The sequence below is a fragment of the Uranotaenia lowii genome, chromosome 2, assembly GCF_029784155.1.
Source record: "Uranotaenia lowii strain MFRU-FL chromosome 2, ASM2978415v1, whole genome shotgun sequence".
NCBI lineage: Eukaryota > Metazoa > Arthropoda > Insecta > Diptera > Culicidae > Uranotaenia > Uranotaenia lowii.
This window is the reverse complement of record NC_073692.1, coordinates 259,349,584-259,369,960: the sequence shown is the minus strand read 5'-3', so window position 1 is coordinate 259,369,960 and position 20,377 is coordinate 259,349,584. Positions and strand designations below refer to the sequence as shown.

The window sequence follows — 20,377 nt, the reverse complement described above, 5'->3', positions numbered from 1 at the left end:
TATGATTATTCGAACTGATAATCAGGAATCCTAAACTGCATGCAGAATCAGAAATACGAAAACAGGAATTCAATTTTGATTCTGGGATAATGGAACCAGATTCTGTGAAATGGGTTTAATTTAAAATTTAATATTCAGACCTGAATTTCTATCAACAGGTGCGAAAATTTTGAAAAATTGAAGCAGCGTTTTGAACTTGGGATAGGTTTATGAGATTTTGGCATAAGTTTTTAGTCTAGATTGATTATTATAGTATACCATATGCTGTTTTGCATTACGCGTTTGTTAATTTCAAAATTTCATCCATCCAAACAATAATTTTTATGAATTTAGCTAAATTGTAGTATTTTTTTACCCCTAAATGAATGCAGCATCTTTATGCTTTTTCTTTAAAAACATTTTTGACAGAAAAAATGTAAAATTAAATTCGAACAAAACCAAAAATTACTGCCATTTGTGCTTTATGCGTTATGACATCACAAATATATCAAAAAATATAATTTTTCAAACGTTTTCATTTGATTTTTCATTAAAACTAAAGTTTGTTGCAACTTGCCTCTTTTTCTTAGTAGGGTGAAAATCGCATTTTTTAAATAAAAGTAACTGGTGAAATTACTGTCTACGTCAATTTGATGTCTCATGATCTGAAATATTTTGATATACAAGCAGTACGATTATCTGTGGATATTAAGTTTTTAAAAGTGATTAAAATTAAAAAGTTTTGCATGATGTCCCAGTTGACAATTTGAAAGATTTTTTTTATTCTGATTCCAGTTGAATTTAAATCTTTGAGCAGGTTTGAAGATACTTTGAGTCTTATAGATGTGTTTGTTTAAACTGTTGCAGAAAACAAAATTGATTTCGCAAGACTTTTTAAGGGGGGAGTAGGGTCTAACGGGTAAAAAAACACCATTTTCACGATTTTTTTAGAGCTATCGTTCAAACAAATGTATTCAATTTTTTTTGCATTATACAAAGCATTGTATAATGCACTTAAAGCAGAACACTTAGTAATTTTTTCGTAGAAAAATATTGAAAAATGAGCCGGTGACGGAGCACTTTCGAGGATGCCTTTTAGAAAACAGGATTTGCGGTGGACACTGTATCTCAGCACAGAATCATCTGAAGTCAAAAAATCAGAGCAAAATATTTTGAATAGATATTTTTCTGGACCCCAACGATTTTATTTAACTTAAAAATTTTTTTTTGGAATTTTAGTGGCGGTTTGAAGTAAAAACTACGATTTTTCACGAAAAAATCCGCCATTTTTTATCTGTAAAATCTCCCCAAAATAAAAAAAGAAAATCGTTGGGGTTTGATATTTTATATGTAGAGAATATGTTCCAAATTTGTAAAAGAATCTGTGAAGTAGTTTTCAAATGACGATGTCCACGGACTTTAAAAATGTGCTTTCGAGAAAAACGCGTTTGAAGTTTCTGCTCTACGAATTCTTGCAGTATTAGATAAGAGGAGATAAAGGCCTATGATTTCTACAGTTTTGCTTCAATTGACTTGAAAATTTGACACAACATTCTTGAAATGTTTCACAATAAGAAAATAAAAAAATAAAAAAAATCGATTTTTTTTAGTGCTAGACCCTACTCCCCCCTTAAGTTATCTACAAAATAATTTTATATCGTTGGATTACCATATCCTGCAACGCCAAAAATATATCCGTTGACCAGCACGATATACCTGCATTAACAAACCATATACTTTTCTTATGATGTTGTAAATCAACCAGGAACATGAGCCTTTCTTTTTTTGGATAAAGCCTTCTATTCTTCTGAAATCAATTTCTATTTTTGTTTTTGAAATTTTAAGTCAAAAGTCAGAGGCTCAATTCTGTTGGATCATTCGAAGGAATAAAAGTTTTTGATTTTAATTTTATTAATTAGAACCGTTGTACCGTTTACGGGAGCTTTTCAGAGCGACCACATGCTTTCCTTTTGTTCGTTCGCACTGCAAGTTTCGCGGTGCGAACCACGCAAGATCAACTATTGTGTTGTGTTAGACTCAACCCTGTCCGATTCTAACATTTCAAAATAGTTGATCCGTGATTGAACAAAAGTTAAGTATGTGGTGAAAATGCTTCTTAAAAAATTCTACCCGCTCATTTCAACACCTATAATTTTCTTCTAATCTTCTTCTATCCATCTATAATTTTCAATTCTTGAAATGTTCTCACTATGAGAACATAACTTTCACCGATAAGGCCGTAAAAATTAATTTCAAAAGTTTTTGATTTTATTTTGAGAAAACATACAAAATGATAAAATCCATTTAAAAAAAAGAGATTATACATGTTTAAGGGTGCTGCATACAATTAGGGGTAAAAAAAATACAAAAATTCTACTAGCTGAAATAAAAAATAATTAATGGATGGATGGATGAAATTTTGAAATTAACAAACGTCATGCAAAACGTCATGCAACAAACGTTATGTTAAGTTTTTAAAGCATCGAAAAATGTTAAAAATTTGAACATTTATTACTCGATTTTTTGAATTTCGTAAGAGAATCATCATTATCATTTTGTTATCATTAAATGATTTTACATTACATTTAAAATAAAAATTTAATAAGTTATGTGGTATTCAAATGTTGCTTATAACCCTGCTGTTGCATGATGCCCCGTTTGGCGGTACCTACTTACAAATTTGGACATAAATTGCAATATCTTCAATTTTAATAAATCATCTTCTAAATTTAATATTGGTTTTTTTTCATGACCTCTTTTACGTAATTGATTCAACTCCATCTCCGAATCCCTGGCGCAACGGCGAAAAAATTCCCCAAAAAAAAACAAAACGAACAAACGACTAAATCCACCAGCTACCCTGCTCTGGGCGGCGATGCTCTTGGTGGCATCAATCAGTGCCGAAGAAAAATGGTCCTGGTCTTCTTCCGGCAAGAATCGCGAAACAGGAGGTGGAGGCCCAGCCACAAACAACGACAGATTGAATGTTCGCAGCGATGTCATCGAATTCCAGGAACCCAAACGAATCTACCCGCAAACATCGTCCGGAAACAGGTGAGTGGAGGAAAAGCAGAAGGAAAGGGTCTTGTGTTTTCGATACTTGTTGGATTGTTTTCCCAGTTGATGACACGGGTAACACGTGAGAAAAAACAAAATAAATGTTGTTTTAGGCCAATCTTGCTTGAATTGATGAACAACAGCAAAAAAAATGCCACGTTCGATTGACAAGCTAGAGAGCGAAAAATTGTATGAAAAATGATGTTCGTAGTCGGAGATCTACAAGGTTTTTGCGTTTTTTTGAGTTTCTGTTAACAATTTTTCAGACAAGCTCGATATGAAGTCAAGGAATCTACCACGCGTAGACCAGCGCTCAATCGACCGGCCAATGATGAGTTTTCCGGAGAAGTGAATGGCAATCAGCAAAACGATTTCGGGTAAGTTCAATTTTCTCGGAACATTTATCACATAGGAGGAATATTCTTCGCAGAATTAAGGATTGAGTCTATTTTTATTTTGCACCTACGATTTAGGCTTAAAATATGGTGTTGAAATACCTGAATGGTTATTTTATGAGAAAAAGCATTTCGCAGAAGCGATTTTTCTAGAATTTTAGGGTCTATTGAATATTTAGAGCTCATCCAATTTTGATGATAGTTTTGATATTTCTGTAGGGGAGAATGAGGATACTTGATTCCTGGGGATACTTGATTCCTTAGCTATATCTCGAAACTGGAATGTCTTACAAAGATCAAATGTTCTAGAAAAATGTGACAAAATGAGCAAAATAACAATACTTGTAGTTTAAAAAATTTTAACAAAATAATTGTTTGAGTAATTGAACTTTGTTTGAAAAATTTCACAAAATGTATCTTGAAGATCTTTTTTCATCACTTTAAAATGTTCCTTACATGGGAAAATTATGAAAAAAAGATTTGTTCCAATGTGTCAATCGTTCGAGCGTAAAATGAACTTCAGAATGCCATATTTTCAAAGTAATGGAAAACTCTCAACTTTTTTCAGAAAAAGTTTTCTAAAATGTTGATTATGGGTACAATTGATCCCCTAGAGTTGGGTACAATTGATCCCCCTTCCAAACGGCATATTCTTCTTCTGAATTGATAGTTCTGATTGCTGGTTACGAAATTACTAATATTTATCCGAAAACTAATATTTATCAAACAATTGTCTGAAGAAAAGAGCAAAAATAATAAATTTTCCCTTAATTATAAACATAGCGCCTTTGAGTATGCAATGTTATTAGCGTTGAGACAAAGTTATAGAATTTTCTTTTTATGTCTGCTATAAATTGTGAAATGAGAACAAACATGACCAAAATAGTCAATTAACATTCTATCTTGGGGTTTTGTTTGATTTTTTTACAAGGATTAGGGCTTCCTGAATAAAAGATCAAGTCTCCTTCAATAGGGGATCAAGTCTCCCCTAACTTCAGAAAAATCGCAATATTTTTTCTTCCACGAAAATGCTTCTAATTATTCAACGGATTCAAGTATCGTTCTAATTTTTGGAGCATAGAAACTTGAAGTTACAAGCTGTCAGAAAATGTCAAAGATGGCGAGTTGCTAAATTTTTCCAAAAAGATATGGTGAAAATAAGAAAAGGGGATCAAGTATCCCCACTCTCCCCTAAGGGATTGGTTGTTTTTTTTTTGTGATGGTCCCACAGGCCCAATTGGGTCCTTCCTCCACCCCATACGCTTCTTTAGAAGTGGGAGGGACAGTTTATCCTATGGATAATTTTGTTTGCATTATTTTATCTAATTCTGTACGACTTGTTTGTCTAACTCCCGCGTATGTCCATCAACGTACAAATTTATATCTGGTATTTTGCCAGATCTTCATCACAAGCATATGATCCTTTTTAGGATTAGTCATTATTTCAAATTGTCTGTTTAACGTGTTGTATTGCCAGTTTCTTGAAAGTTTTTATGTTTGAACTGTCTTTGATATTCTGCGGCAGGCTGTTAAACATTTTTAGACCGTTGTAGAAAACTGATCGTTTTGTCATTTCCTTTCTCGTATTCGGTAATCTGAAATCATGGGCTCTTCTCGTATTGTAGCTATGTATATCGTTGCCGTACTGCAGACCGCCCATTAAGTAAGCCGGTAACATTCCGTTCTTCATTTTATATATAAAAATCAAACTGTTATACGCAATTCTCTGTTTCACTGACAACCATTGAAGTATGTCGAGCATCAATGAACTTGGTGTGTATCGATTACATCGTATCACTACTCGCATGATCTTATTTTGAATTCTTTGTAGGCGCTTTGTTTGTGTATCAGATGCATGCAGTAAAATTGTAGCGCAATAGTCGAAGTGTGGCATAATAACAGATTTAACAGATTATTTTCGACCAGAAAGTCATATATCTACTTACTCTACAAAGTACACCATATTTCACGGCAATCTTTTTGATTGTGTAGTCTATGTGAGCTATAAAATTCAATTTTTCATCGACTTGTACTCCTAGGTATTTGACTTGACGAACCCTTTCGATCTCACAACCATCGATTAATAATTTAGGGCTTACTCCTATTTTGCGATTTCCAATAATCATCCAGTTGGTTTTATCAAGATTTAGACATAATTTTCTGTGTTTCAAAAAATCTGCAATATTTTTCAAATCAGCATTTGCTTTTTGTACAACGAGTTCTAGGTCATTTCCACTCCAATAGGAGACGGAATCATCTGCAAATAGCTTGAGACGGCCGTGATTTAAGCACATTTTCATGTCATTGATGTACAATATAAATAACAAGGGACCCAACACACTTCCTTGGGGAACTCCTAGGTTATTTTCTCTGTATCGCGAGTAAGATGAACCATATTTTGTTCGTTGCATTCTATCCTCCAAATAATCTTTGAACCAGCTCAGAACCGTACCATTGATGCCAATTTTTACCAACACTTCTAACATTAGTAACCGATCAATAGTTTCGAATGCTCCCTTGAAGTCTAGAAACACAGCCACTATGTAGTTTCCGTTTTCAATATTAATCTTCCAATTTCGAAGAATCAAGTTAACTGCAGATTCAGTTGAATGCTGTTTCCTGAATCCAGACTGTTCAGCAATCAATATGTCTCCACCCTCAATAAAGCGTAAGAATTGCTGTTTTACTGCTAATTCTAGCACCTTTTCTTGAATTTCTAACATGTTTATAGGACGATATAGCGTTGCCTCTTGTGCATTTTTATGTTTTTCAATGGGAACTACAGTAGAACACTTCCACGTTTTAGGTATTATTCCTAATTGCAGACTCGTGTTTATAACATTTCTCAACGGGTTGGCTAATACCAGCAACGAATCCTTAAAAATTTTTAAGGAGACATTTTCGATACCAGCTGTGGGTTTCATAGCGTTTACTATTTCGTCAAAATCTTGAATACTTATTGTCTCGAATATGTGAAATTCTCCACTATTGTACATACTCTGATCCACGTAGCCATTAGAGCTTACCGGGATGCTGTTATGAATTTCCATGACGCTATCAATAAAGAAGTCATTGAACTTCTCTGCCATTGCTTTTTCGTCTTCGACTTCAACTCCGTTAAATGTGACTGAATCTGTCTTGGTGCTATTTGACTTCATCAACCTTTTTATTGTTTTCCACAATTGTTTCCCATTAGATTTGTTTCTCTCCAGCTCATCTTGGATAGATTGGTTTTTAGCTTCTTTTAATTTTCGCGAATATTCATTTCTCACAACTTTGTACTTTTGCCAACTCTTTGAACATTTTGTTCTTAAACATTGTTTGTAAAGTTTGTCTCTACGTCTTTTGATTTCAATTAGGCTTCTGGAGTACCATTTAGTACCACTTTCAGTACCATTGAGTACCATTTTTTTTACGAACAAGTGCATTAACACTATCTTTCAATAAAACATCGATACGTCTCACCAACTCATTAAAGTCAGCGCATTCCAATGTTGGCAAACCTGCCTCAAGAAGCTGTTGAAACACAATGTTGTTATACTGACTCCAATCATTCACAATCTGATGGATCTTAGATAGACCATCATTAGTACCAAATCCAACTTCAATATTTATAGTCTCATGATCTGACACCCGAAAATCAGCAACGATTTTCGCCTCGGCTCTCTCCACATTTGTGAACACCAAATCTATCATAGAACTGCTGGATACCGTGATTCGAGTGTCTTCCATAACAATTTGTCGAAAACCATATGCCTCCATGACACGTTTTAGATCCCTACACTCTGCTTCATTGTTGAAATTTATGTTATAATCACCACAGAAGATGTTATCAATTTCGTCTGCAACAGTTTGACTCAGCCAACTATTTTCCAGAATATCTAAAAACCGAGCATCGCTTGCACTCGGAGAATGATAAATTCCTCCAACAACGATTTGCCCTTTTCCATCATTGAGTTTGACTGCCAGAATCCAGTTCATTTCAATACTTGCATTTAATAAAATGTCGATTTTAAACATCTTTCGTATGTACATTGATACTCCTCCAGTATGTCTTGAATGCGAAAAGCAGTGAATCATGGTGTAACCAATTATGTCCAAAGTATTAGAATTCAAATCCTCCGTTAAGTGGGTTTCAACTAGCACTAAAATTTTAGGCTTTAATTCTTGAGCCACTACGCAAATTTCCTCGAAGCTACTTAACAAGCCGCAAACATTTAAATGTAAAATATCTGATTTTGATTGCTATTTACCGTAATCGATGAACATTTTTGCCTTAAGAGGCTTTTCTTTTATATATTTCACACTCATAACCCCATGCAGGGTGGCAAATATCAACTCTCTTCTGCAAATCTAACTTCACTGTGCTATTAAAATTAATACAATTTATACACTTTTCAAATTGTGCACTGCATTCTTTTGTATCGTGACCTTCGCCGCACTTAGCACAACGAGTTGACTCTCTGCAAAATTCAGCTTTATGACCATAATTCCAACACTTATAACAACGTAAAACATTAATATCTTCAAAAATTTTGCAACGTTCTCAGCCAATATTTACTTTACCGCGATTTATCAAAGCACTAAAAGTTTCCGAATCAACTTCCACCGTAGCAATCATCGGATTATGCTTCCATTTCTTATTTTTTTCAATATGAACCACCTTTATTACAGAGTCATTTAAGCTGTTCTGTTTTTTAAATAATTCAACAAACTTTTCATCATCAAATTTATCTTCTTCTGCAAATCCCACTACTTTAATCTTAGGTTTTGCTGGTTGTTTTATTTCTATAGAATATCTTTTTCCCAAAACTTTCAAAGCGTGTGTCATGAAGTTCTGTGCCTGGTTGTGGATGTCCGGTGGAATGATATCATGAGTTGAAGTCGATTTTCGTTGTCCGACGCCATCTTGAAATCCAAAATGGCGACTTCCGCTTAACTTTAAAAAGTTATAATGAACTGATGTTAATCACTGAAAATCCCATGAAACCCCTACAATATGCGTAGCCCTTTCGCCCAATACCCATATTGTGGGAGATTTATACGATTTTCAGTATTTTAAAGTGCAGTGGAAGCCGCCATATTGGATTTCAAGATAGCGTCAGATAGCGAAATTTGACTTCTTCTAGTTTAGCCCTTTCAAGTTATACCCGTATCATGGGAGTTCCCAGCGATAATCAATAATATACACGTTTGAAAAGAATAGCCGAAGCCAGCATCTTGGATTTCCAGATAGCGTCAGATAAAAAAATTTGATTTCTTCTTGTATGGCTTTTACACCCAATACCCATATTGTGGGGCCTTCATGCGATTTTTAGTGATTTACAGCATTCAAAACTCAAGCGTAAGCTTATCAGTAATTAACAGGTTTGAAAAGAAAAGAATTCAAGATGGTGTCAGACAGTGAAATTCGACTGACTTGTACTCGTTGAGCCCTTTCAACTAATACGCATATTTCGGGTGTTGCACGGGATTTTCAGTCATTTACAGAATTTCAAGTTGATTGGATGCCGCCATCTTGGATTTAAAGATTGCGTCAGACAACGAAATTCGACTTCTACTCGTTAAGCACTTTCATCCAATATCCCCATAGTGGATGATTCATGAGATTTTCAGTAATTTACAGCTTTGAAATGAAAAGCGGAAGCTGCCATCTTGGATTAGTGACGGCGTAAAGCAACATTTTTTTTTCTCCTACTAGTTGGGCCCTTTCACTCAATACTCATGTAGTAGAGTAAGGTTGCCAGATTGCCCGGTTTTATCCGGGTTTGCCCGGATATTTAATACTAAATTTTAGAACAGCCCGGCCCGGCCCGGTTGCCCGAATTTTATTGAAAAATGCCCGGATTTTGTCCGGAATTATTCACTTTATTTGGCAAATTAAACAAAAAAAAACAACAAAAACTTCCAAACCGATTTTTTTTTTTGTGTAAAAAAAATAATCATGAATTGATTTTTGGAAGAATTAAATACGGATCAAAATCAATCGTTGAGTTTTGATGAAAAAAAATTTTTTTTTTTCATTTTTTTTCTTGATTTTTGTTGAGGCATTTCTGAGTTTTGACAAAATTTGCCCATATATTGCCCGGATATAGCCCGGATTTATGATCGTCAATTTTAAATCGAATGCCCGGATTTTGCCCGGTTTTTATATAAAAATTGCCCGGTTTGTTCGGCCCGGATACGTGTTGAAAAAATTCTGGCAACCTTATAGTAGAGATATTCATACCACTTCTAGAGATTTGAAGTATTTGAGGGATTTTTAAATATTTTTTTACTTAACTCACAAACAACACACATGACTTATCCAAAATGTGTAAAAATAGGAATTCCAATTTAAAAATGTGCAATCTAGCCTGAGCGTGTCCTGTTTTAACATCTTGATCGAGACCATTCACCAAAGTTTATTGCGGTTTTAAAATTAATCACTTTGAGGCCTTATAAAGCATGCAAAAAAAGCTTGGAAAAAACTTCTTAGCTTATGTTTTGTTGGAGTTTTAATAGAGCATTCTAAACTTTTTCTCAACATCTTAAACAGTATATTTAGTAAAAGCTGTATTAGCGTTTTCAGAACTGAAAACTGAAAACAAATGATTGAATCAATCAAGAATCTTTGCATTTTTCATGAAAACAATAAAACAGTTTTAAAATTAGCTGCACATAAAATGCTATTATAAAACAATCATAAAAATTTCAAATGCTAGTTGGCTTAATCTGTTTTACTTTAAGTTCTTCATCAGTAATAATGTTTGAGTTTGAATCAAACATATGGGAGTTAGCGGGCTTTAAATATTTAGCGGAACCAAAAAAATAGCGAAACTCTTTGATTGGCTAACTCGATAAACATTAAGCGGCAAAATTAAACCGCTAGCAAAAAGCTAGTGGACTAATAAGCTATTAGCGGATTAGCGCCTTTATGCCGAACACTGCCAACAGCTGAGAAAAAGAAAAAAAAAACACATTTATGCGGCGGAAATTTCTTCAAGTGCAATTTATGTTTGTTGTTAGAAACATCGAAATTACTGATTGAAAAACCAAAACACTGTTAATGATAATGATTGGGAAGTTTTGGTCAAATAAGTGTAGTTTTGAAAGATCTATCAAATGGTATATTTGTGGTGATATTCAATTCCAGATGAAAATAAACCTCAAAAAATGTATGTGCGCTAATAGAAATGTGTATCACAGTATTTTATTTTCTTAAGAAAGGCCTCAATGCGTCTAAATTTACACAAAAAAACAAAATATAAAAACAGTTATATTTGACAACATTTTATGTTTTTCAGATTTGTTCTGATTAATATTTACGAATTGAATGTATTTTGAATAATTAATAAATAATTTTATTTCATTTTTATCATTTACATGTCATGTAGTTTAGTCATTAAAATAAATTTTCAATCCATGTTTTGGTTTTTAGATTATTTTATGGATCTCTCTGTTGAAAAATGACTAAAACACCTAAGTGTTAAAATGTATTGAAGGTGCCTTTTATACATTCAAATGATTTCCAAAAAAATTTCGAGCTAGCAGCAGATCTTACGTGAGGAGTGTATTCGAATAAACACTTTGTTTTGTGATTAACTCTTTGATGCATCGATGCAAATTGATAAAATTTTCAGAGGTACTACCTAGTAGTGAAATGTGTGCGTGTACTAAATTTGGTGACAATCTATCTAGTGGTTTTAAGATAGCGTCCAATACTGAAGTTCACGGACAAATTTTTTTGGGCAGGATCGAGAAAAATCTATAAAAGTTCCAGTGGGAGACCCAAAAACAGCTGAATTTATCATCTTTCTGACCAAAATTCACATGGTAAATCATTTAAAAAGCCCAAAAGAACCCAAAGTGAGCTAAAATTTGAATAAAAGTGAAGATTATTGGTTCCAAGAAGTGAAATGAATGTGAGAGTTTTTCAAACTCAATCCGAAAATATGAATAGAGGAAGTTATAAAAAAACAAGTCATTCTGACTGGTTCGTCTAGTTGACTTATAAATAGGCTTAACTTCATTTTTACAAGGTAGAAAAGCTGCCCACCTGTAAAATAAACAAAAAAACGGTGGTCAAATCGTGCGCAATTTTTTTTGGACTGCTTGTGGAGATATTTTGAAACAATTCTTAATGGACAGAAAAATGAGCTCTTAGGGGCCGTTCTAATATCATATAACGCAATTTTCGGTCATTTTCGACCCCCCCCCCCCTACGTAACACATTTTTATCAGATTTTCTATCGAAAATTCACAAACCGTAAGAAACTGCTATACCGCCTAACCCCCCCCCCCCCTCCCCTAAAACGCATTACGTAATATTTGAATGGTCTCCTGGCAGGTTTTCAACCAGAAACTTTTCGTTGACGAGTCCCGCCTATATTTCCCGGAGATAAACAAAGGGAAAAAATTGAAAAACTAAATATCTGGTACTTGAGGAGGCTAACCATCTGTGGAAACTGCAAATTACTCAATCTTTCATAACGATTGACACTATGAATGGCTAAAATACAAAGAATTCTGACTCTAAACGCGACCACTTTCTATGCAAAGCACTTCAATAGGTCCTACAAAGTTCATACTCGGATCTAGAATCGTGCCATTACGCAAAAACGGTGGTGGAGTGATAAAAAATCAAATATGTCGTTTTTGTGCCGAAGAATGACAATCGTATAAATTTGTTAATACTTCGATCAAATTCAAAATCTTGATTTAATTTGAAGATCAAGCTTAAAAAAACAAACGTAATCAAAAATAGCCTTGATTTGAAAAAAAAGGTGGTTCATAATATGCATTATACATGGCGCACGTGTTGCCCAGAAATTCGGGTCGACATTTTTTTTCATTGGACGGTATCTCAAAAACAACTTGAAAGAACGTCACAAAAATTTGTATATGTAAACATTACATTATCGGATCACTTCACTGAAAATTTCATCAAATTACATCCATGCATTCGAAAGTTATTCACAAAAAAAAAGAGTTTTGCTTTTTTTCGAATATACTTCTTATTTTCATTCTAAGCTCTTTTGGCATCAAAATTAAAATTAAGATTTTCCGTTTTCTTTTGGTTCCCCCTCAACAAGTTCGTCGCCATGGGATTTGGTTGACGGGTGTATTTCCTGGGAGGCCCGGCACATCAAAAACGTGTGACGCCCTCTTACTTAAGTTAGCCGCTCAGTTTAGCCACACGTTGCAAATCTTTGAGCTCTTCCTCGCTCCAAAAATTGTTTTTGGGCTCGGCTAGTAGAACTACCAAAATAAGCGTGGCGACGAACGTGTTAAGTGATATTTCAGGGTAAAAAATTGTAACTTTAAGCTCCTTTAAGCACTTCTAAATCAAGTACGATTGAGCTGAAATTTTACACAGATTAGTTTATTGCCCCAGTTCGTGTTTTGATCCCGTGCTAGTCGGACGTATAAATCCACACGCTAGTCAGAATCGTTTTGTTCGCCTTCCGACGAGTGCTGAGTTTTTTTTCTGATTAAACCGGAGTCCGAGTCTATAGGACAAAAAAAGAAACATGGCGGATTTAGAGCTGAAATCGAACTCTCTACGCATTCGGTTTCCTCGTGGTTGTCAAGAGCCTAGTGATGCACGGATCTTCGAACATATGAAGAATAAACTCGCTTTGAAGCATGACGATTTACTCGCCATGTACAAAGATAGAACGGAACTATCAGTGATAATAAAATTCAAGGCCGAATTTAACGTGGTTGAATTTTTGCGGAGCCATAACAGAAAAATGGATTTTTTCTTCGATGAGAACCAGAAATGTGAGGTAGAGTTGTCTCTAGCTAATGCTGTGGTGCGGTACGTGAGACTTTTCAACTTGCCACCTGAAGTTGAGGACCGTGAGGTTGTGGCAACTATGACGAAGTTCGGTAAAGTCCAGCGAACAGTTCGAGAGAAGTATGGAGTGGACACGGGATTCCCCATATGGACATCTGTACGAGGCGTGTACATGGAGATTGCTGATGGCGTCGAAATTCCAGCAACGGTCCATGTGCGCAACATTCGAGCACGTGTTTTTTACGATGGGCTCGTAAACAAGTGCTTTCAATGCGGCAGTACTGAGCATTTGAAAGCCGAATGTACGGTGAAACGATCGGTCAACGGAAGATTGGGATCTGGCGGCGCTGAAGCAGGCAACGTGATCGACGGCAATGCTGGCGCGCAGCTCTCGTACAGCAAAGTGGCGCGTGGTTGGACGAAGTTGCGAGCCGGTGTGTCTCCTCGTGTGATTACAGAAAATGTAGTCCCACAGAGTGAGCTTACGAATCTAAACGAGTTGTTCTCGAAGGCAATACCCAAGGCCAGTGTTATTCCAGTAGTTCCATCAATACATAAGCCACTGGAGAAAGCTTTGGACGGTTTGCCTGCATCAACAGATGGGAGTGAAGAAGGAGTTGAAGCGTCTTCATCCAGGGGAGCTCAGCCGATGTTGGACAACAAACAGAAGGAGGCGTCGGATAGCAGCTTGAAGCGTGACAGAAATGGTGAGAGGCGCGGAACAACGAATGAGCGTGCATCGAGCTCCGACGACGCTTCTGAGTCTGGCAGTGAAACGGAAAACCAAATCACCATAAGCGGAGCTCAATCGGTTCTCACCAGAACTCAGAAAAAAAAGCTACTGAAGATGCGGACCAGCGGTGCTGTTGGTAACAACAATGTTAATGTACCTGGCAAGTAGTGTTTTAACCAGTTAATTTAATTAGATTTTTAGCTTAGCTTTCCAGTTAGTTTTTTTTGTAATGTTTGCAAGAAGATTTTTTAAATTTGTTTTTTCGATTAGTTTTTCAATTAGTTTTTTTAATTGAATTTTTAAATTAGCTTTTTCGATAGTTAGTTTTCTTTGATTTTTACTTGTAACTTTTAAATTTCTTTCCTTTATCGATCATTTAAAATGAATTTTGTACTTAAAGTTGGTTCCGTTAATTTGAATAGCTCTAACAACATAACTAGTAAAGGTTTGTTGCGCGATTTCATTTACAATAACGATTTAGATGTTTTATTTTTGCAAGAAGTTTGTTTCAATAATTTTTCTTTTGTTCCTTCTCATATCTCATTGGTAAACGTTAACGATGCGGGTTCTGGTACCGCCATTTTGATAAGATCTTCGCTTGCGTTTGATCAACCCTTACTTGATGCTGGTGGCAGAATTATTTCGGTGGTGGTAAACAATATCAATATGATTAACATTTATGCTCATTCTGGGTCTAATCGTAAAAATGAAAGAGAGAATCTTTTTATCAATGATCTTGCGTTACACATTAATAAAAATCAGTGCACTCGATTTGTTATTGGCGGTGACTTCAATTGCATTTTGCATTCATCAGATTCAACTGGAAGTAGTAAAAATTATTCCACGGCTTTGACTAAAATAATCAACTTACTTAATCTGAAAGATGTCGCTCTTAAACTTAATAAAAACGGATATACATTTCATCGTGGTGATCTATCATCTCGTCTTGATCGTTTTTACACTACCACAAATATGATCGATAGCTGCCTTACGTTTGATACAATATCGGTTCCATTTTCTGATCACTGTGGTATAGCCATGAAAATAAAAACGGATCATTTAACCCCTAAAGGTCGAGGATACTGGAAAGTGAATAGTTCAATTGTACAAAATCCAGAGGTTAATGATCGTCTCCAAGAAAACTATTCAATCTGGCAAAGTCAGATATTATATTCAGTCGATAGGAGTAGATGGTGGAACGAAGTTTCAAAAAATAAAATTAAAAAATATTATAGTCATGAAAGCTGGGCTTTAAATAACATGATTTCAAATGAGAAAAGTTATTTCTACGGTAAATTACTTGAGTGGTTGGATAAAAAATCTAAAAATATTCCTACTCTTTTAGACATAAAACTTATTAAATCAAGATTGTTAGAAATCGAGGCTAAAAGAATAAAACATTTTTCTAATCATTTACCTGAAAATACGTTGGTTCAAGATGAATTAGTAAACATTTTCCAAGTAGCAGCTCATTTAAAACGTTTACAGAACAGTGGTTCTTTTAAATTGAAAGATAATAATATTTGGATTACGGATAAATCGATTTTGTTAGATAAGGTTCATGACTATTATTCGAAACTATTTGAAGCTAGTATACCGATGAATGATGGGAGCAATGATCCAATTAACTTGATTGATAAACAATTAACTGCGAATGATCAAAATATGTTAACAAGGGTCATAACCGAAGAAGAATTAAAATCCGTGTTATTAAGTTGCTCAAAAAAAAAGAGTCCAGGACCAGACGGTTTAACGTATGAGGTTTATATACAAAATTTTGAAAGTTTAAAAAATGATTTGCTTCTTGTTTTTAATTCATATCTTTCTGGCACAAGTTCTCCTCCTATAAATTTTACAAATGGTATAATTACGCTTATACCGAAAAAAGGCAATGCATCAAATGATTTGAACGATTATCGTCCAATAAGTTTACTAAACACGGATTATAAACTTTTCATGAAATTGTTATCAGAACGCATTAAAACTATTTTAAGTAAGATTATAGGTCCTGGGCAAGCTGCGTGTGTAAATCTGAATCCATGCATAGAAAACTTAAAAGATGTAAGGCAAATCATAACCAAATCTGCTGAAACTAAGAAATTCAAAGGTGGCTTAGTTAGTTTAGATCTTAATAAAGCATTTGATCGTGTCAATCATGAATACCTATGGAAAATTTTGGAGAAGTTTAACTTTCCTCAAAGCCTTATAAACTGTTTCAAAAAGTTGTATGCTAATGCGACTTCAAAAATTTTAATCAATGGATTTCTTACCAAAGAAATTTCAATAGGAAGTTCAGTTAGGCAAGGATGTCCAATGAGCATGATCTTTTTTATACTTTATATTGAACCGCTAATTCGTAGTATCTCGAAAGAAATATCTGCTGTACTTGTCTATGATAAATTTATCAATGTGATTGCTTACGCTGACGATCTTCTGATTTTTGTTCGAAATGATACTGAGTTTGATAAGTTGTTGGAAATTCTAAATGCATATAGTTCTTACGCGAATATAATGATCAATGAAAATAAATCTGGTTTCATGCGAATAAATAATGCCCAACTAGGACCACAAAAGTTACAAGAACTAGATAATCTTAAAGTTTTAGGAATTACATTTGAGAAAAATTGGTCCTCGACAGTGTCGAAAAACTTTGAAAGATTAATAAATGTGATGAAAGGAACATTACAACTGCACAGTATCCGTTCACTTAATATTTACGAAAGGTGTTTAGTCTTAAATATATATGTTTTATCTAAATTTTGGTATACCGCTCAAATATTTCCCCCCACAAATCACCACTTAGCGCAAATTAAATCAGCTTGTGGAAAATTTTTATGGAGCGGATACATGTTTAAATTAAACAGAGGACAACTTTATTTAGATTATGAGTTAGGGGGACTAAGATTGATGGATCCAGAGTCCAAAGCAAAAGCATTGTTTATTAAAAACATTTTTTACAACTCGGATGGAAATGGAAATCATATAAAAGAAAATTATTTAGTAGAATACAAAGCTGCACAAAAACTAACGCGAAACGCAAAAGATTGGATATCTATCGGAATATACTTGAATAATAATTTTGATTTAATAACCACAAAATCTCTATATGATTATTTTATCAAAGAGCAAAACTGGAAACCTGATATACAGAATAAAATACAAGCACCATGGAGCACTATATGGGAAAACATAAATTATAAAACAATCTCATTCAAAGACCGTGCAATAATTTTTACTTTTCTAAATGACTTGATCCCGAACAAAAATAAACTTAAACAGTACAACATTGGTAATCTTGCTAACATTAGTTGTGAGTTATGTAATCTAACGGACACAAATGAGCATAAAATTAAAATTTGTCCGAAATCAAAAGTAATATGGGACTGGTGCTCGTCAATTGTTAAAAATAAGTTCAAAATGAAATGTCATGATTTGGAGGAAATATTGTGCCATCCGGTATCAGGGAAGTCCAAAAAATCCAAGGCTTCATTGTGGTTGGCGGCAAAAGCAATTTCTTACAACTTGAGGGTAAAAGAACCCGATTTGTACATTTTTAAAAAAGAAATAAGAGATGCGAGGTGGAACAAAAGAAGATGGTTTTTAAGAGAGTTCGGAAACGAATTAAATATTTGTTAGTTAACTTATCTATTTATGTTGTTTGAGCTAAACCAGAAGAAGTAGCAGTAGGTCATGAAGAGTAGGAATGGAATTGTGTATTTTTGTAAACCCGAACTTTAGTTTTAAATAAATAGTATTACAAAAAAAAAAAAAAAAAAAAAAAAAAAAAAAAAAAAAAAAAAAAAAAAAAAAAAAAAAAAAAAAAAACCAGAAACTTTTCGTTGACGAATTTCCCGGAGATAAACAAAGGGAAAAAATTGAAAAACTAAATATCTGGTCCTTGAGGAGGCTAACCATCTGTGGAAACTGCAAATTACTCAATCTTTCATAACGATTGACACTATGAATGGCTAAAATACAAAGAATTCTGACTCTAAACGCGACCACTTTCTATGCAAAGCACTTCAATAGGTCCTACAAAGTTCATACTCGGATCTAGAATCGTGCCATTACGCAAAAACGGTGGTGGAGTGATAAAAAATCAAATATGTCGTTTTTGTGCCGAAGAATGACAATCGTATAAATTTGTTAATACTTCGATCAAATTCAAAATCTTGATTTAATTTGAAGATCAAGCTTAAAAAAACAAACGTAATCAAAAATAGCCTTGATTTGAAAAAAAAGGTGGTTCATAATATGCATTATACATGGCGCACGTGTTGCCCAGAAATTCGGGTCGACATTTTTTTTCATTGGACGGTATCTCAAAAACAACTTGAAAGAACGTCACAAAAATTTGTATATGTAAACATTACATTATCGGATCACTTCACTGAAAATTTCATCAAATTACATCCATGCATTCGAAAGTTATTCACAAAAAAAAAGAGTTTTGCTTTTTTTCGAATATACTTCTTATTTTCATTCTAAGCTCTTTTGGCATCAAAATTAAAATTAAGATTTTCCGTTTTCTTTTGGTTCCCCCTCAACAAGTTCGTCGCCATGGGATTTGGTTGACGGGTGTATTTCCTGGGAGGCCCGGCACATCAAAAACGTGTGACGCCCTCTTACTTAAGTTAGCCGCTCAGTTTAGCCACACGTTGCAAATCTTTGAGCTCTTCCTCGCTCCAAAAATTGTTTTTGGGCTCGGCTAGTAGAACTACCAAAATAAGCGTGGCGACGAACGTGTTAAGTGATATTTCAGGGTAAAAAATTGTAACTTTAAGCTCCTTTAAGCACTTCTAAATCAAGTACGATTGAGCTGAAATTTTACACAGATTAGTTTATTGCTGAAAGATTGTGCTCGATTACTTACTACTCTTACCCTATAAAGGTTTTGATTTTTTTTATGGAACTAACCGTATTTCTACATTTCACAGATTGAATCAGCGTTTCGGTGGCCCAGGACAGTTCGGGCCAGGTGGTGGAAACCCGTACGGTTTTAATCCGGCCTTCGGTGGCGGGTATGGTGGAGTCAATCCCTACGGTGGAGGATTCGGAGGTGCTGGTGCTTTCCCGGGTCAAGGATTCGGTCATGGTCAGGGAGGATATGGCGGAGTAGGAGGTTACGGAGGAGCAGGGGCTAATGGGGTGCTGGTGGGTCCAGAAGGTCCAACTGGGATAATTGGTCGACCATACAAGGGATTTGGTGGAAATTATCCGGGAGGTCCAGGAGGATTCGGTGGATATCCACCATACGGAGGATTTGGAGGTGGTGGTGGTGCACATGGAGGATATGGAGGACGTCCCGGTGGATATTATCCACCTGGAGGAATTGGTGGCTTCCCAGGTGCAGGTGGATATTATGGAGGTGCTCAGGGACCTTACGGGCATGGACATGGACAATTTGGTCCTGGTGGAATTGGTGGTCCTATTGGAGGAGGATTCGGAGGACCAGCTGGTGGTCCATTCGGGGGAGGGCCATTCGGTCCACAATTCGATCAAGCCAAAGCAGCCAACAAAAAAGTAGAGAAGAAATCCGTTTGATCTGTTATTCTGTTGTTAATTTCCCATGACACTCATTGTTAATCCGAGCTAGATGTATTTATTGAACGAACAATAAAAATCGTTTTAACTTCGACTTACCGATGGTGGTGATTACGATGATAGAATAGAACAGCGCTCCGAAAAACGTCCACTGAATCTGGTCCTCGTCTTCGATTCCATCCCAACCGTCTTTTTTCATCGCGGTCAGGATTTCTTTTTCGAATGACTGCAGCGAAAGGGGAAGACAGAAATTGCAACCATAAGCCAACAGGATTACCATTAAAAGCTGAGCGTCATCGTGGTCAACTCCGTGACTTCACGTTTTCCAGCTCGGAACATCGAAGGGAATAAATCCGGCAAATACCTGAAGATGTACGACGGCAGCTTCCGTCCAGTTGTGCTGATGCAGGACCGGTTTGTCGTTAGTCATTTTCCAAATTGCATTCGTTAAATTGACACGAATCGAGCTGATTCCTTTTTTGACCTGAAAAGTTGCAAAGCAGAAAGAAAAGAATACATTACAAAAAAAATCAGAATCAGAAAACGTTAGGAATATTTATTTTCCAACTCATTCATTGCCTTTTTATGCTGTTGAATTCATTCAGTTCATAGTTTGACATCATAAGGATAAACAAGAAGTGATTTCATGGATTTTATTACTCATCTAAAATCTTTTTTTTTTCTTGAATCAAGTATATGACTAAATAATTCGTCATTCTATTTAATAAAAACCGAATTTTCAATTGCGGTAGTCATTAATAAAAATACTGAAATTTCGTAAAATCTTCATTCCTCTTGAAAAACCAACGAACTATCATCGCCCACCCTTGCAGCTGCACTGTAAACAGACTATTCGAGAAATTTAATTTACAAGCCCAAAATGAACGC

General features: G+C 35.1%; 2 protein-coding genes across 2 annotated transcripts in view; one reads left to right on the top strand and one right to left on the bottom strand.

Moving 5' to 3' along the window:
- The window catches only part of LOC129741893 (uncharacterized), a 114,245-nt gene extending 94,690 nt beyond the window's left edge, over positions 1 to 19,555 (top strand). The window contains exons 3-5 of the mRNA XM_055733709.1: positions 2,835 to 3,033; positions 3,303 to 3,413; positions 18,883 to 19,555. Coding sequence (XP_055589684.1) covers positions 2,835 to 3,033; positions 3,303 to 3,413; positions 18,883 to 19,489 — 917 coding nt within the window. The 3' untranslated portion in view covers positions 19,490 to 19,555. The remainder of the gene's footprint in view (positions 1 to 2,834; positions 3,034 to 3,302; positions 3,414 to 18,882) is intronic.
- Positions 1 to 20,377, bottom strand: part of LOC129741892 (uncharacterized) — a 382,622-nt gene that overhangs the window by 307,919 nt on the left and 54,326 nt on the right. Inside the window, exons 4-5 of the mRNA XM_055733708.1 lie at positions 19,854 to 19,973; positions 19,589 to 19,715 (exon numbers count right to left, since the gene is read on the bottom strand). Of these exons, the coding sequence (XP_055589683.1) occupies positions 19,589 to 19,715; positions 19,854 to 19,973 (247 nt within the window). The remainder of the gene's footprint in view (positions 1 to 19,588; positions 19,716 to 19,853; positions 19,974 to 20,377) is intronic.